At 45.0% G+C, this 18,202-nt stretch overlaps 1 protein-coding gene across 5 annotated transcripts in view; it reads left to right on the top strand.

The window, feature by feature from the left end:
- Positions 1 to 18,202, top strand: part of CACNA1B (calcium voltage-gated channel subunit alpha1 B) — a 2,298,664-nt gene that overhangs the window by 1,748,967 nt on the left and 531,495 nt on the right. For all 5 annotated transcript variants that reach the window (XM_069609698.1, XM_069609696.1, XM_069609700.1 and 2 more), the window contains 5 exons: positions 9,577 to 9,673; positions 9,841 to 10,001; positions 12,199 to 12,339; positions 15,055 to 15,256; positions 16,048 to 16,212. In XM_069609698.1, the coding sequence (XP_069465799.1) occupies positions 9,577 to 9,673; positions 9,841 to 10,001; positions 12,199 to 12,339; positions 15,055 to 15,256; positions 16,048 to 16,212 (766 nt within the window). The remainder of the gene's footprint in view (positions 1 to 9,576; positions 9,674 to 9,840; positions 10,002 to 12,198; positions 12,340 to 15,054; positions 15,257 to 16,047; positions 16,213 to 18,202) is intronic.

Below are 18,202 nucleotides of genomic sequence, written 5' to 3'. Positions count from 1 at the left end.
CCTTTTACACCTAAACCTCATTTGCCAACTGTTGTAGAGGGCAGGTGTCCTCCGGCAAACAGTCCCAGTGGAAGAAGTGCCCAGATAGGCACAGTTGCCATTTCTACTTACTCTCTTGCAATCCCTGGTCCAAAACCCTTTTAATATGGCCTTTGTCCACTCCATTTCACTGGAAGGAGCGATGTCGCATGAACGTCAGAGATTAGTAGAACACCACTTTAGATGCCTGGCCTTGCAGGTTGTGTCACAGGGCAACTGCCCAATTTATTCAGCGCACATTGGTCGAGTCATGTCCTTCCCCCTCCTACAGACTTTCTCTAGCTGGAGGAGATTCAGCAACTTTTGGTGATAATCGCCATAGAGCTTGTGCCCGTCTCAGAGAGAGGGAAGTGTTGCTACTCCCTTTATATTGTTGTGACAAGGAAGAACAGAGGCCTACCTCCCATCATTGATAAGGTGAACGTGTTACTGTGCATGGGCAAATTCAAGGTGGTCACCTTGGTTGAGATTCTCAAGGTCCTCGAACTACAGGACTGGCTGGTGTCACTGAACCTTTAGGATGCATACTTCCATGTGCTGATTCGTCCAAAGCTCAGGACATACCTGAGGTTTGAGGTTGATAACACCCATTACCAGTTCAGGGTCCTGCCCTTGGCCTTTCCTCAGCCCTAAGGGTTTTCATCAAGTTACCAAGTTGTTGGCTATCGTGGCTACATGTCTCAGGAGGGAAAGGATTCACATCTTTATTTACCTGAACTTCTGGCTCATTTGCTATCATCCCAGTTCTGGGGTCAGCCCTTCCACACATCTTGGTCTTCCCCCTGAACTTGAAGAAGTCCCACTTAATGCCATCTAAACAGATGATTTTACATGGGCAGGTCTGGACACATGGTCGAGCAGGGCCTTCCTTTCCAAGGACTGAGTGATGAACATATTGCAGATGATACAAGTCTTTCAAACCCAGAGTTAGGACCAACCTCAGTCTTCTTGCATCTTTTGGGCTTCAATGGATCCTGCCTTTTTTGCCTGAGAACCCTTTGCTGATGAAGGTCCACCAGTGGCTGTTTTTCAGTTGATAGTTTCAGTTTAAGGTTGACATGCTGAGCCTGTTGCAGGTCTCATACAAAGTGTCACAGGACCTCATGTGGCAAGCCATGCGAGACAATGTGCTGAGGGCAGAGCCAATTCAACAACCTTGGCTTCCCTTCACAGTTGTTACAGACGGTTCCTTGAAGGGATGGGTGACTCACCTCAGTGCTCGCCTCAGCAATCTGATGGTGAGCGGACTGCAGTCCCCTGACAATGCAAGAATGCACATCAGTGTGCTATCATTGTAGGCAATCAGGCTTTCTCTGGTTTCTTTCCTTTTGGGCAGGAAGAATGTGTCCTGATGGACACTACAGTGGCCATGGATTACCGCAACAAGAGAGGTGGCATTGCTGCCTCTGCGCAGGGAAGTGATGTGACTGTAGTTATATGATCTGGAGAACGACAGTTATCTATGGGATGCCCATCTTGCCGGGACAGAGAAGTGGTTGTCAGTGCCTTAAACAGGCAGACATCGATCTCACCCAAATGGGCTCTATGCCAGGAATTTCAGGACCAGATATTCTCCCTTTAGGGGACACCTCAGGTGAACCTCTTCACCTTAAGTGTAAACAGGAAGTGTGAGTTGCTCTGTTCCAGTGAATTTCCCTTGCAGGGATACCTGATGCATTGATTGTCAAGTGGAACTTCACACTGTCTGGTAGGCATTACCGCCAATTGCTCTCATTCACTGGTTCTCAGGAGACTGTAGAAGTTCGGGTCCACCATGATCTTGATCTCCAGCTACTGGGCCTGGTATGGTGCCTAGAATTTCCAGACATGTCCGTATGTCCCCCTTGGTGCCTCCCACTGAAGGATGATCTGCTCACCCAGTCAGAGGAAAGGAGGATCCACCTGAGCATCAGCAGACTCAACCTTCATGCATGGCTATTGAGAAGGTGAGGTACAAGGAGGGGGATTTGTCTGATTGCATCCTGTATGAACTCCATCTATGTCTGCAGGAGGTGTAGGTTTTTGGCTTGGTGTCAAGAGAGAGGTATGGGCCTCTTGATCTGTCCAGCCTCTACTGTTCTTGATTTCCTGGACTCCTATGCCGAGCAGGGCCTTCAGATGGGCTCTATGAAGGGCTACTTGGCCACTATGTTGGTACCCAAGAGGACCACGAGCAGGACACATTTTTTTTCTATCCCCACAGTTATGCTGTTTTTGCAGGATTGTCCAACCAATTCCCCCACACCTGTTTATTGTTTCTGTTTCTAAACCTTCCAGCCATCATCTCTTTTGTTTTGTCTAGTCACCCTGAGTGGGAGGGATATGCCCAGATATGAGTCCCATACCTGCTGGGTCTAGAGACCCAAACTACACCTCACTGATGGCGCCAAATGTGGCTGAAAGCTGTCTGGGGTTGCTTGTGGTCTCGTATAGAAAAGATGCAACCAAGCAGTGTGGGCTGGACGCCCCCTTATGGAGTGGGACCAAGCCTGATTTGGATATGGTCTTTCCCCTTTCTATAATGGCTTGTCGGGTGAATAACAGTGATCTGGAGGGTTGCCCAGTGTGATGCCAAAGGTTAAGATTAATTCTAAACCTTCCAGCCATCACCTCTTTTGTTTTGTCTGGGGGTTGAGCCTGGCCTTAACATTTATCATGGTTCCTATTTGAACCCTTGCACTCTTGTTGTTTGAGGCTGCTCAAACTTAAAATTATTTTTATGGTCGTCATCACTTATGCTAGGTGTGTGAGTGAGTACCAGGCTCTGTCTGTGGAATCCTCTGGCCTTGTTTTCTCTAATGAGATAGTGACTCTGATGGTGAGACTGACCTTCCTTCCCAACAGCATGTTGGATTTCCGCTGAAGCTCTTGCGGGTGGGGCTGTTACCAAGCACAACCTTTCCAGGCAGATAGCTGCATTTATGAGTGCAACGATATGGCTTGGAAAGAGGTGCCTGAAGGGATCAGGGCAAACTTACTAGTGGCCTTTTGGCTTTATGCTCTGCAGAGGGGAGTCACTGTTTTTAGCATCTTCTTGACAGTTAGGTGGGCTTCATTGCACAAGTTTGCCATGCACTACTGCCTGGATTCCTTGTCAGTTCAGCCTGCCCGCTTCGGTCGAGCAGTGCTCCAGAGTTTCCTGGTGTAGATGGTGGTTTCTTGCTCTACTCACTCCTTCAGGTTCTGTATGGGTTTGGGAGTCTAAACTGGTAATATACTTTCTAATAGGTTAGTCCTCCCTCCAACAGATTACTCACCGTCCTCATAGTTGTCCCCTCAAGGTGGGTAGATCAGTGACCTCTTGTGGTTCTGTGTTCCCTCAACTTTAAAATGCTAGGGGAAAAGCCAGAACTGAGATCATGGGAAACTGTTGGCTCCATATTCACTGCCCCTGCCCTGACGTGTCTGGTATCATGGATGCCCAAAGGCGTGGAACTGCACTGCAACCTCTGATGCCTCAAAATGTTTCTGAAGAGAGCTGGCTGGCGCTAGAGAATATCTTCCTAAAATGAGGAATCTGTGAGAGGAAAGACGAATCCAGCAAAAAGAACTTTACAAATAATTAAATAGTTGTTGATTTCTTTTAGCTCTTAAAAACTCAAAGTATCAGAAGTCCCTATTTGGATTAAATAGTTATTATAGAGTTTTACCTATAATGCATTCCAAGTGCTTGAGACATTTTCGTTTGATTCTTTTCGAAAAGCTTGAATTCTAACATGTATACATAATGACTCACATAATGATGGACTACTGGATGTTGCTGCACGCTACACAGACAAATTGACTTGCTAGCGATAAAGTGTGACCATGTCATCAGTGTGCTTTTTACAAGTTTCGCTGTGGCAGGTAGTCGTTGAAGACTTCCTCGTGTCATATGTTGATGCACTTTAACAAAGAAACTTTATTTAAGACTAACAGCAGGTTAGATCCATTGAAAAAGAAGCACATGAGGTGCAAGCAAACATTATCAATATCCGTTCTCAGCGGATGTTAAAATGAGTGTGCAAAAAAAGGAAAGAACTAGACAGATGGAGCTCCTCATAGCAGTATTGAAAGACCTCGACTGACCAGAAACCACCAGCATTTTAATTTGGCCAGATCATATGAAGTCATTAGGCGTTCACACGGGTAACAGTCCATGGTGAGGCATTTTCCTTGTTCTCACTTGAGCTCATTTTAAAGCATTGACCTACAACTTTCTATTTAGCTGTTCAGACCCATCCCCACCCCCCATCATGCACCATCACGTCATTGTGTGTCTGCCGATAAAACCCTTTCCTTTGTATGTCTTGCGTGTGCACATCTTCTTGGGGTTCAGTGAATGCTCTGCTAGAACTCTAGGAATCTGTGGTGATGTTTCTAGATTAAAATCCAGACTATACTGAAGTTCATTCACTTGGTTCCTATATGAACTCTGACTCATTAAACCTCCTCTCCCTTGTCACCCTGGATGCCCATCAAACACGAATGACACCATCACTGGCAAGTTGAGGCTGAAGTGCTGTCTCTCTTTCTGTTCTCTATGCTTAGTGAGCCAGCTGCCAGTGCAGCCATTCCCTCCAGCTAAATTAATTGGGCACAATTTGATGTTTGCCTCTCGCTACCCAGCACACTACACGCCTTTGTGTCACCGACCTTCTTATTGATGGGTTTTGATTTCATTTCCGAGAGGTGCAAATTCTATTGGCCCCAGACAGATAAAATAAGGACCCTTCTTCTCCGAGGACCACGGGGAAGCTGATCGCTGCTGGGAACAGAAAGGACACACCCTTCACCCTCACACAAAGAACCCATGGGGTGCATAGACAACAGACCTGCATGCCACCGAATGCCTAGTTGAGCATGCCCTGTTGCACGACTTGTCTAGCATAGCACCCATGCAAATCTAAACTGTACTAATAGGCAATGCATTTACATGTTTATTATGCCGATGTTTTGTAAACTTCCAGAAAGTAGCACCCTGACTTCCCATGTTGTTAGCGATGTATTGAACCACTTAGTAAAGCACTGACTCAGGAATACACAGGAGCAAATTCTTCGTGGGGGCAGCGTAAATCCCCGAATCCCAGGGTACATTTTGATTTCCAGAAAATGTTCCACAGGCCGCAGACGTTTGTGATTACCAGAGACGTTTCCGGAAATTAGTAATAGGCACATCTCCCTCCCATTAAGGGTTTGGAAAGTAGGCATGGCCAATTGCTGTATTGTTGGAATTTTCTCTTAAGCAAGGATACCTTTTTCCACATAATGTTCTAGAAGAGGAAAACACCCACACACTCCAAGTACATGCTCCTAAAACTGAAACGATGCCCACAACGTGACCCAGTGAACTAGCTGGTGGTTACTTTTTGCCCATCTATTTATTATGCAAACAGTTCCATGGACTAGAAGGATGATGTTCCTTGTATGCTGGGAAAACCTAGAACATCAGCTTTGTAAAAGATGTAGAGAAAAGGAACTCTTCCCAACAGTCTACCTAGTGAACATTAAGAGTCAGAATATTATTAATGTTTGTACCTAGGGTGCATTGTAGAAAATTAGAGTGCATGTGAGTTCCTAAATTTAGGGAGGGCTCTAGCAGCTGAGGGGGTAGATGTTTACTGAGGAATACCGAAAGTAGTAGTTCATGTACGGCAATTCCTTATATACACTAATTGCCTTGCACAATTCTCTATATCTTGTGAGGACTCTTGTTTGTCTTCTATATTTAATGACGTATTTCAGTTGCCGTATTTAGCAACTGGCATTGTTTGGGTGGCTACTTGTTTTTAAACATTATGTTAGCAAATAAATGTGGGTGGGCCCAGATGTGTTGGCACTGACTAATGGGAATAGGTAATTGCTCTAGGGAGTGGAGAGAAACCACCGAAAATAAAACCTCTTGGGAAGTCACAGGAAATGGACCAGGGTGGTGAGAGGAGGGAACGCAATAGACTGTGAGTTGAAAACCAGCCCTAAGTGTGCACAGCTCAATTTCAGACAAATATCTTAGCAGCTCTGAATGTATATGTAGCATTGTTAGACCAGGATCTTTGCAGCTCTACATTTGTGAATGTTCTTGTTAGCTTGCTAGGTGATGGCCGCCCCTGTTGGTCTACATATATGTGCCTCATTAGTAGACTAGAATCCTACCAACAATAAATATGTGAATTTCCTTGTCTGCCAGTAACATAAACTGCCGATTTTAGCAGTTGTTGATGTTACGTGCATGTCCTAGCAGCTCTTTTTGCATCCCGATGGTAGTTGTGGATCCCAACAACTCTAAAAGTGTGCATTACAAGATTAGACCAGGATGCTCGAAGCCCTACATTTGTAGATTCCCTTCTTAGACGAGGACCCTAGTAATTCTTCATTGGGCCCTCCCATGTCATACAAGGATCCTAGCAGCTCCGAATTAGTACATGATCATGTCATTCAAGAATCATGGCGGCTCTAAATGTATTCATTGCATGGTTAGACCACTATATCATAGCATCTCTAAATGTATGCTTTCCCTTGCTAAGTGAGGATCCCAGTAGCTCGATATGTATGCCTCTCTTTTGTCCAACTAGGATTCATATGGCTGCATGTGCATTGAATTGTCAGATTGAAATCTCAGTAGAAATATAGTCGTGCATATCCAGATCTGTCGAGGATTGTGCAGGGTTAAAATGGTACATCTCATTGGCAGATGATGATCCCAAAATTCCAACGTTGTGTATCTCAATGTCACGAGGATCAGTGCAGCATAACCCTTGTGTGTTTCAGTATCACACAAGGATCCAGATGCTCGTTTTGTTTACAATGTAATGTCAGAGTCGGGTCCTACCAGTTCTTACTTTTTATATCTCAATGCCAGAAGCGGATCATTACAGCTCTATATGAGTGTAGGTTGGGTTCGGAGCAAGATTTCTAACAATTCTGAAGTAGTACATCTTTGTACCCTGCAAGGTTCCTAGCAGCACTTTGTGCATCTGCCCTGATCCGACGGAGCCTTGTTTAGTTGATACTTAAATTCTGAATGGGAATCTGTGTAATTCGTCTCAGACGATGAGGTCTTTAAAGCCTAGTTGCTCTCCTAGCCTCAATTCTGTGTTTGTGGAAATGGGATACTGAGCTGAATTCACTTCACATTCCATCTCAGAGGAGTTTCTAGAACCCAGTGCTACTGTCTTGATGACACTGTTATGCTGAGCTGGCAGTACCAGAAGGGAATTTAAATAGGAATTAGCAGTGGAATAATTGCTCCCACAGAAGCTGAGTTCCTTTGCCTTATGTGAGATAACCCTCCATCTTCCAAATTAGGGCCCTCTAGGAGACGGCAATTTGTTTGCAGAAAGACACATCTAGGTTCAGAGAATATGATCACTGCAGATCTCATTGGTCGGGGACACCACATGTCTTTGGGGAGACAAGGATTTAAGCAATTACATTTTGAGAGGAACAGAATTACTACAGTTCTCACTTGTTGATAGATTTCTCTAAGCTCGGAGAAGACAGCCACTTTGCCTCGCAGTGCATGAAGAATCGGTGTCACTAAAAGGAGACAGCCACGCCAGTGTTCAGTAGTTCAATCCTACACCATTCAGGATAGTTACTCGTGCACTCCAACCTTCAAGGGCAGATGATCATTGAATTCCTCAGAGAACACTGCTATTCCAGTTGTCACCTGTTGAAGGATATAGAACTACTTAAAGGAGAAAACTGCTGTAGACCATGCCTCTAAGAGCTCCCTCCATCGCTCAAGGGTGATGAGGATGTCAGCTCTCACCTTCATGATCACAGCAGCACTTTAGTGAACAACACATCTAGCCATTACTGAAAGGAGGACACCACATTTCTCACTAGAGACACTCCAACCAGGGCCTGGGGAACAGAAAGTACAAGGTGCCATGAAACCGTACGTGGATAATGCCTTCTGCAGCCCTAGCCATCCCTTACCTGCTGTGCTGGGTCCTGATGGTCGGTTCTGTTTATTTGTCCCAACTACAAAGAGCAATACATGGAAAATAGGTCTGGAAGAGAGAAGGTGGAGGATAAATCCACTAGAATAGACACTCATGCAGTAACCGATGGAAAGGCGACTAGAGATTTAATGTTTATGCAATGGATGCAACTCAATAAAAAACTTTCATTACGAAAAAAGAAAAGACACTCACATTATGGAAGTAGTACTCAATGGAGAATGAAGGAAGGATAGCTCAGGGGCAGCATGAATGACTTACAAACCACTCGTTGGTATTAAGTGCGTTATAAAGGAACAATTATAATTATAAGAATATAGACTATAGGTAGCAATCACAGGTTATGGGGTTGGGACCTGATGGAAAATTATACTGAAAGTAATCCTGATGGGAAAGAAGCAGCACTCAGCTGAAGAGGAGCACGATGGAAAATAATATTTGCATTGGTTGGAAAGCTGATGCAGGAAGCACTCACCCTGATGGAGATGATAGGGGATGCAGCACCTACCTATTACAGAAACTGGTTAGAGACAGCAGCACCAACCTCAGGCAGTGGACCCGTTTGATGGCAGTGGCACTCACGATGGGAGGAAATCTTTTAGAAGCAGCACTCACTGGGTAGAAATCTGATAGAAATCAACAGTCACCGCAGGGAGGAGACTTGAGGGAAGCAGCACTCAACTGGTCAGGAAGCTTGGCAGAAACATCACTCAAATGGGAAGAGACTTTGGTAGTCACACAGCAGTCACCGGATCAGGAAACCTGACAGAAGAAACATTAATCCATCGGAGGAGGCAAATAGAAACCTTACGCTCCCTGGAATGCAAATCTTCTATAAATGCAGTGTGGTTGTTCCATTAGCTGTAATCCATAGCAGGCGGACAAGGAAGGGAGATTCGGGCAAGTTGATGACTGCAAATGCAATTTATTTATTCTGGGATTCTGGACTGCTGACTGGACTCACTAATCTACCAAAAAGATGTTCTGCTACAACTTGTTCAGGGCCACGGAAGATGATGTACAACTCTCCTGCCTGGAAAACGATGTTACTTACTGAATTCATTCTTATCTAACAAAGCATTAAAAACCACAGAGGACAAGCAATATGTTACAGAGTGCCCTAATGACAGTGGGACAAGAACCAAAAATCCTTGTCATAAAAGTCTTCACAATTTTCGAAAACAATTAGATGTTAAGGCCCCAGCCATTGAGATTGTTACCTTCACCCACCAACCCTCTGAACAAGGGGGAAGCGGAGATGGGAAGAGTTCAGTCTTCCCTCTCTAAAGTGTAGGCACTTTACATGGAAGTATCTTAATGAACGCATCAAAGAGTGTTCCAGAAGCTCATTGTCCCTCATGGTAGGAGTGTCAAAGTCCCTGCATCCCAGCTCTTTTAGCACCTATGGTCACTTACTGAGTGAGGCTGAGATTACACCAACGCCCTGCCATGCAGAACATATGTTGGTTCGCCTGCTGGGTTCCTTAGTATGACATGGTGATGATCCAAGTGGGATACTTCCATAATTCAGGGAGAAGAGCATCTGTACCTGAGGTCTGACCTGTTTAAGCATGTGTTTCTTTCTCCCATGCAGAGGAAGTAAGGGCAAAGATATCAACACCATCAAGTCGCTGAGAGTACTCCGAGTCCTCCGTCCCCTGAAGACCATCAAGCGTCTGCCAAAGCTGAAGGTCTGACCCTGGTGGACCTATTTTTCAGTTACTTGTTTACTTTTAAAAGGAGGGACCATTGGATATGGTGGGTGGTGGAGGGTACTTTAATTCCCTCACTTCCCCAATACCTTCCCCTCTCTTTTTCAGTCTCTCTTTTTCTCACTTTCTCTTTTTCCTCTCCCCAGGCTGTTTTTGACTGTGTGGTGAATTCCTTGAAGAACGTTCTCAATATCCTCATCGTTTACATGCTTTTTATGTTCATCTTTGCTGTTGTGGCTGTTCAACTGTTTAAGGGTAAATTCTTCTACTGCACAGATGAGTCAAAGGAACTACAGAGTGACTGTAGGTAAGTGATCACTTTCTGCAGACCTTGAGCGTCAGGGTTTCTGTATTGACAAATTCCAGGTGGCATGCTGAATATGTGAGCTTCCTCCATAGACAGTAAGTATTACTGGGTGCCACAATAAGGGCACTCCTCTCTTTGTCACCCAGATGTTTATCTGGGGTCAACATCATGGAGAGCTCCCTAGAGTTTGTTACAAGGTCTTCTTATCTAGGTGGCCAAAGCGGGTTAAGAGTTTGAGTAGTTTCAAGCATTCTCTAGTTGGTGAGGGGTTTGGGGGGAGTATCTTTCCGGTAGTTGCTAGTTTTCGTTTTTGAGTAATTAGGATAAAAGTGCCAATCCGTTTACTAAATGGATAGTTATAGGCTGTCAGTTGTACATTTGATGTTTCAACTCATATTGGTTGACAACACAAACGAAGGTTTCGTGCAGTTCACAAGAAGAGCATAGAATGATTTGCAGTGCATGCGTGATTTCAGTCAGTTTAGAACCCTACCATTTTCCAGGCAACCTTTGATGGTCTGGTAGGAAAATCAACAATGAGGAACTTATGCCCCATGAGAATCTAAATAAAGTTTGAATGAGGTCCTTTGGCAAGTAATAACTTGACAGGTGTACTCCAAAGTGAGCTTTCTGAGTGATGGCTTCCCTTGCTATTATCATGAGATCCCTCTCATCAAGGCAGGTGCCTCTTAGGTTTCTTTGGGTGACTTAGTGCTGCAAAACATTGCTTCATACTCTGATGAGCGGTCCCCATTTCACTGTTGGGAATAGCTCACGGGGCTAGATTGGGACTGTCTATCTATCTCCTGTGTGTCTGAAACCTGCTCCCAGCCTACGCTGCCGGGTCCCAAATACCCACCATCCACCTATATCCTCCATCTCCCCATGTGTGAAATACTTCCTGCTTCCTTCTGCCCATTGTCCTGAAAATTCGCCTTTGATTTTACATGCTACAAGTGAATGGGCTTTTCATATTGACAGTATGATGCTATTAGCAGGATGAAGCCTGACTGCTTTTTTGCTGTGAGACAGCTAACGGGGAGGATATGTGGGAAAGGCTTTTTGGGGGGCTTTCGGTGTCTTGTTCCAAGCATATCATACCAATTAATAGTTAACTTGGTGACAGACTGCCTCATAAAGTCATTATTTGCTGGTGGTCAGACATATGCCATCCCTGTTCTTCTTGCATGTTAAAACTAACAAAACATGTTCCTGCATCTTAACACCGTGGGACCAGTTAATATCGGAATTATACTCTTACAATCTGGGTCCTGAACTCCACTCCCTACGCTAAACCGTGCTGATCAGTCTAAGAAGAAGTAATGGGTGTACAGCACATTGTGCAATTGGCAGACACTGTTACAGTGGTGTTGGTGCAGCTGGTGACACACTGAACAGAATGTATGAGGCATGCAATGCCATCATATCACACATATCACAGTGTGTCACGGGCGCGTGCTGTAAGTGTGGATGGGGCAGCTAGTGAATAGGAAATGGAATGGGTGTAGGGCATTGTGCCATCAGAACACGGCAGCACAGTGTGCAATTGGCAGATGCTGGTATAGTGGTGATGTGACTGCTGCTGACACACTGTTAAACAGCTTTCTTACAGTACAATGTGAGCTCGCATTACATGATGGCAATGTAAGCCTGCTGTGCCCCGAGGATGAATCAGCACACTGCTGGTGTTGTTGGAAACATGGGTGCTGTGCTTACAATTTAACACGCATAGCTGTTGGGCTCAGAGTATAACAGATCAGGACCCACTTCTATCACTTTTTGTAATGGGCTCCCTACAAAGCTCTTTGCCTTGCGTTTGCAGCAGTAGAGTTTAAGCCTAGGGGTAGGCTCTGCTGTCATAGTGGGGTTTGGGCATCCAGTCTCACACTGTAGAATGGAATAGCCCTAGCCTGCTAGACCATCGCCGTTGTCCTCTTTGCCTAGCTGTGGTGTGTAGTACAGTGCTTTCAAGAATGGTTGAACAGTGTTTTGATTCCTTGCAAATGGCGGGCCATGTTTTTGCAGCCATGGTATGCCAAATGTATCTGATGCATTGGCAAAGCTACATGTGCCTTGCGATGGTGGCCTTTGAGGGTTGATTAATCAACCTAAAGTGTGGTGTAATCGTGGCCGGGCTGTAAGAATGGTGACTAATGCCAGTGTCTCACCTTCGTGTTTCCTTGTGTTCCTTCTCCAGGGGTCAGTACCTAATTTACGAGAAGCACAATGAGATCGAGGCCCAGTCTAGACAGTGGAAGAAGTATGAGTTCCATTACGACAACGTTCTGTGGGCCCTGCTCACGCTGTTCACGGTCTCCACTGGAGAGGGGTGGCCCACGTAAGTGCCCCAATACCTTGCCTTTTAGGTTCCATGAAGAATGGCCCATGCCTTTCACAGACCCTCTGCATTCTCAGTAGAGATCTTTTTTTTCAGTTTGAGTGATAACCATTATAATTAAAGGGGATACACATTTAACAAAGCAACCAATACACTTCACCTGCCTCCCTTTTTATTGTTTTATTTATAGACATCTTTGAACCAGTCAAGATGAGATCTGTTATTAATAATATTCTCAAAACCCGACAGTGAGTGAGGGTGTACATTTATGTAGGGCATATTCTGGGGGTAACAACAGAATTATTTTCCTTACAGTTATTTTCACTCATGCTGATGACTATTAAAAACGGTTCCATTGAGTGTCCATACATAATCCTCACTGTGAAATCAAATTAAAAAAAACTTGCTGTCCATTTTACACAACTCACATTCTCTTTACGCTTTTTAGAATCGTTAGCCTGTTGGATCAGTGGAGTGTGCTTCATAAGTGTAAATGTTCCTTCACTTAACCCTTTGCAAATACCGCTGTAGTGCTCCAAATACCCTTTCATATCCTTTGTCCATCACAGTTACTTCCTCCTACTCCAACACAGCCCTCCATCTCTCAATCATGACTCGACCTTGCGTGTAAGTTACTTGGAATACCCTTGTCTAGTAGCTGTCAACACCAATGCTTAAATAAACATTGGCAACGCCAACAGTTTAGGCTGTTGTGTCGGCATGGGATAGACTTTTGCCAGGCACGGACAGAATGGCACTAACTGTACATAAAATGGCAACAGCTAAAAATTGTGTAAGTATCTATGCATATGATAGCAGTGACTGGCAAATGCCCATCAAATACCTACCTAAGCACAAGCTGAAATAGTTGATTTTGTCACTGGTCGCTTTTAACAGGACTTCAGTGCAATGACAGATGTGAGGACACACATATTGCTTATGAATAAAGTGCCGGGAGACACACTCGGTTTTGCAATGATATTACACCTGTAGCACCTTTGCAGCTGGAATAAAGCCATTCATTTTAGAAAGCTGCTTAGAAGTACCTATAGTGCTAAATGTTTGGTGTTGCTGCTTGACAGAGTTATCTGAAAGAGATCCCAGGAGGATGGGTTTTGGGCAGGGAGGGGCATGGTTCTGGTTGGTAATGGCTCTAGGAATTAGCATGACCATGGGTCATCAATGGTTGGGTAAATAACCAAACAACACCCATGAACTGTGTGTCCCTCATCGCATCCTATCCCCCGCCTATCTGTATTCCAAAGCTTTATTTTCAGGTTATAGGTTGTGCTTAAGCACTACCTATTAGTTTAAACTAAAAAGGGTGAAAACTAAATGGCGAATTCTTTGATGACTGTTTGTTATACGGCTCTATCATTATCAACAGGTTGATATGGCATAGAAGAGACTGTACGTTCTACTCTACAAATGTTCATTTTATTAATTTAAAATCAATTCACCCCCCTCCCCCTCGGGCAACCAACCTACCCCAAGAACCGTTTATCTGTGATTTCCCCATAACCCACGATCACATCCTACTGCTAGATCATTTCATCCACAAATCCACAGCCGTACCCTAAACTATCTTTAGACCCCCTCGCCCATCATCCCACCCTCTCACCACCATCATTCTCCTCCCTTTCTATCATACACAAGACCAATATTCTTTTGCTAGACCACCATCTGGCCCGTAGATTGCCATCCTCACTACAGGCAACAATTGTATCCTATTCCACCATTCTACCCATAGATAACCATCCCATACCTAGACTACCATTGTACAGACAGACCTACACCCTACTCCTAGACTTACATCCCTACCCTACATCACCATTGTTCCCCTAGGCCACCATCCTAGCCTTAAACCACCACCATACCCCGAAATCGCCATCTTACACCAAAACCACCATTCTTTCACTAGACCACTGTTTTACCATAGATTGCCACCCCCCCTCCACTAGGCTACACTCCAGACAGTCATTCTACCCCTAAACCACCATCCCACACCTAGACTACCATTGTACAACTAAACCTACATCCTACTCCTAGACTAATTCTGCCCCATGACCACTACCCCACTCCTAGGCTACCATCCTAGTCTTAGGCAAGCATCATCCAGCCAGATGACAATCAGATATCCAGACCACCATCCTTTTGCTAGACTATACTCTTAGCACCATCCTATCCACAGACCAAACCCCTACAATCCAATACCCGTACTGATGCAAAATGGCCATCCTACCCCTAGACTGCCCTCCTACCACCAAGTGACCATAACTCCCTAGATCCTCATCCTACTTTTAGACTGACATGCAACGACTGTCATTCCAATCCACCATTCCTCCTGTGCTAAACATCATCCACCCAGGCTACCATCCTACTGTCTAGACCTCTAGGTTGATAAAAGACCTCCATTATCACCACCATCCTCTAGACTACAATCTAACCCTAATTTAACATCCTCCTGTTAGACAACATTCCTGTCCTACCCTAGACGACCATCCTAATCCTAGACCACCATTCTACCACTATTCTACCTCCCATCACAGAACTGCCATCATATCCGTAGACCACTATCTTCTGCCAACCTCTTCTGCACCCATCAGGCTTGCCAGATATTTACACATTCAACCCCTTAATTGTGTACTTGCGTTCTGCTTGTCTAGAGCCCTTGAGTTTCATACAATGCATATATCGGTTTCTTTCTAATTGCAGGGTATTGAAACACTCAGTCGATGCCACCTACGAGGAGCAGGGCCCCAGCCCTGGCTTCCGAATGGAAATGTCCATCTTTTATGTGGTATACTTTGTGGTATTTCCGTTCTTCTTTGTGAACATCTTTGTGGCTCTGATCATCATCACGTTCCAGGAGCAGGGGGATAAAGCCATGTCAGAGTGCAGTCTGGAGAAGAATGAGGTACAGTGGTGGGGCTCTTTTCAGGCCACATATCCTATAATGCATGAGTGGAAGTACATGATAGTGGTCATGGTTAGGGTCTGGTTGCTAACACAGGAACAGCATACAGCTTGAGGGCCTGCCTAATGATCGTCTCTCAACACAGAGGGTAAGAGATAGAGGATGGAAGAGAGACGGCCAGACAGACAGAGATGAGAGTATGGAGCTGAGGTCTCACTTAGAACTCTTGATAGAACACAGAGTGGCTTATGTGGTAAGATCTTGTTCGGAACTCTTTCTAGAACATAGCATGACATTGGACACTTGCTTGAAGGCTTGCTCGGAACTCTTCAGAGAACACAGAGTCCATCACTTTCTAGGATCTCCTTCCCTCGTGCAACAGAAAGAGGACGATGGGAAAGAAATAAGCTGAGGCTCATAGCTTCACAAATGACAGATAGCACTCCACCATGAGCCACCTCAGGCACCATGAATCATTTCCTTAACCCATTTTCATAAAGCAGTGTGTGCAATGTGCACCATTCCCTTTTCCAGTCAACATGTTTGGCTCAAATGTGCAACATTTTTAAATGAAGAAGTCGTTTTAAGGAATTGATCTTGTACTGACGAGAGGGAAAGTTGTGCTCGGTAGATATGCATCTGTTGTTGTAGTGGGCATGTGAAAGTTTACTACGAAGCAGCACTTTCCACACATGCCAAATGATTAAGTGATTATATTAGGGGGACCTTAGGTTCGTGTTTGCTCTTGCCATAAGCTCAGCCCTGCTTTTTGCTTCTTTCCTTCCTTGTAGAGGGCATGCATTGACTTCGCCATCAGTGCCAAACCGCTTACCCGGTACATGCCACAGAACAAGCAATCCTTCCAGTACAGGATGTGGAAGTTTGTTGTGTCCCCGCCCTTCGAGTACTTCATCATGGCCATGATCGCCCTTAACACCATCGTGCTGATGATGAAGGTGAGTATTCTGCTCTACATCTTCTGTGACAGTAACCTGCCCTGGCATTACTGGGATGCAGTCATGTTGCTCTTATTCTGTGGTGGTAAATCCTTGCCTTGTGGTCACTGCTTTACTTCCATGAGCCGCGCATGGTTTTTCAGCAGCACGTGCCATAAGGTGCTTCTGTTGCAGCATCCTTGAATCCTCCCACCCTAATAAAAATGGCCATCTCCCCAGGGGTTACTGCAGCATAGCTGTGAAAGTCATGCACTCTTGTCTCGTGCCAACAAGCTATAACTTCCTCTGCTGCACTGTGCCTTTCTGAATACTTTTTGCTCTCTAATGACCATTTACTTTTTATATGGAATAAAATTAAACAATGCATTTACACGACGTCTCTGTTCCTAGTGATTAGCACTCTTTCTGCAGTGTCATGGCACTGGGAGAAATAATAAAGAAGGTGAGGCGATTACAATACGGTCAAATAGTAGATATAAAGAAAAGAGAGTAAACCATGAGGAACAGGAAACCAACTTGACATTAAAATCGAGGTTAAGTCCTACATCACACTCGAACTAGCACTCAGACCAGGGAAGGGAGAGAACCAGTAGCTTGTGCTGGGAATATGGAGAATATATGAAGCTCATTCCCACTCCCGGTAGCACCCACAAAAGATGACCTAGTGCTGCAACTAAGTCTTTAGAAGGGTACATTGAATAAAAGCAGGCAGCAAGAAGAAGAGGAGCATGCAATGATCACCTGGTTGTCATGGCCATCAGCCAGTATCATAGAAGCTCTCTTTGGTATGCACTGAAAAAAAGTTCATCTAATGTATATTTCTGTGGGGTGATGGGTTAATTTTGATTTGGGTTGGGATTTTAAGGGTTAAAAATAAAAAAAAACGGGAGGTTGGAGGGGGGGCATAAAATAATTTCTAAAGAAAATGCATTCACTGAAAATTTTTTTCATTGGAAAAGATTTGATGCAAAAATGTCTCAATGGAATGTTTTCGATGGAAAGACTAGTAACCCTCAAAGGACTACCAAATGATTACTCCATGCCAGGCACTTCATCAGTGGTCCAGGGAGTGAGATGGAGGGAGGTCTTAAATACCATGCCAGCCCATTCACCAGCATTGGGGCTGATAAAGAGTACACCACCAAAACATCTCACATTGCCCAAAAAGCCAATTAGGTATCAACTACTGCCACCGACACAACCACTGAGCACCAGGTCCTGGCTGACTCTTGCCTCCTTAAGCCTTGCTGAATCCTCTGGTTCTGCTGTTCAGAAACAGTATGGTGTAGGATAGCTCATATGCAGCTTGTGCAGCGTGCTCCTCCCCCTCCTTCTCCAGGAAACCGGGTGCCATTTACATTTTCCAAGATATCATAGCTTGGCCCCTACACATGTTTTACTCCTTAGTCCCTTCCCCTTTTGTCCTTACTGCCTGGGTTCCCTGTGTTTTTTCCTTTTCACCGACTTTGGCATCTCGCTCCCTGGCGTATGTCAGTCGCAAGCAGGTTTGCACGGTGCTCCTCCTGCGAGGGATCCTTCCTGGCATTGGATCCCCATTCGCTAAGTCTAGAGTGTATGGGGCCCGACGACAGGTGGGATTTTTGCGCAACGTGCAACATGCTTACTCCGAGGTCGCTGAAGAACCGGTGGTCTAGGTTTAGAGAGATTTTCTTGCAGTCGAATCCAGACCATCTCAAGGGCTTCACGTCTCACAAGTCAAATAACACCAAACAAGTCCTTCCCGATGTGATCGTAGTATTGGATCGCGACCTGAGGCCTCTAAGGCAAGGTCCCCAGCTCTCTGCAAACTAGCAGTGCAGACCTGGAGCTGGGAGTTGGCTCACGGTAATATCCTCAGGGTATTTCACCTGCCAGGGGAAGACAACTCAGAGGCAGACAGATGGAGCAGTCTTGCAACAACTTCTTACGAGTGGGAACTCAACCAAGAAGCACTGAGCAAGGTCTTCCTCAAGCGGGGTCATCCGGATGT

This window comes from Ambystoma mexicanum, chromosome 8, assembly GCF_040938575.1.
Source record: "Ambystoma mexicanum isolate Mex_15411 chromosome 8, UKY_AmexF1_1, whole genome shotgun sequence".
Lineage (NCBI taxonomy): Eukaryota > Metazoa > Chordata > Amphibia > Caudata > Ambystomatidae > Ambystoma > Ambystoma mexicanum.
The sequence above is the reverse complement of the archived record's forward strand: the minus strand, read 5'-3'. Positions and strand labels throughout refer to the sequence as shown.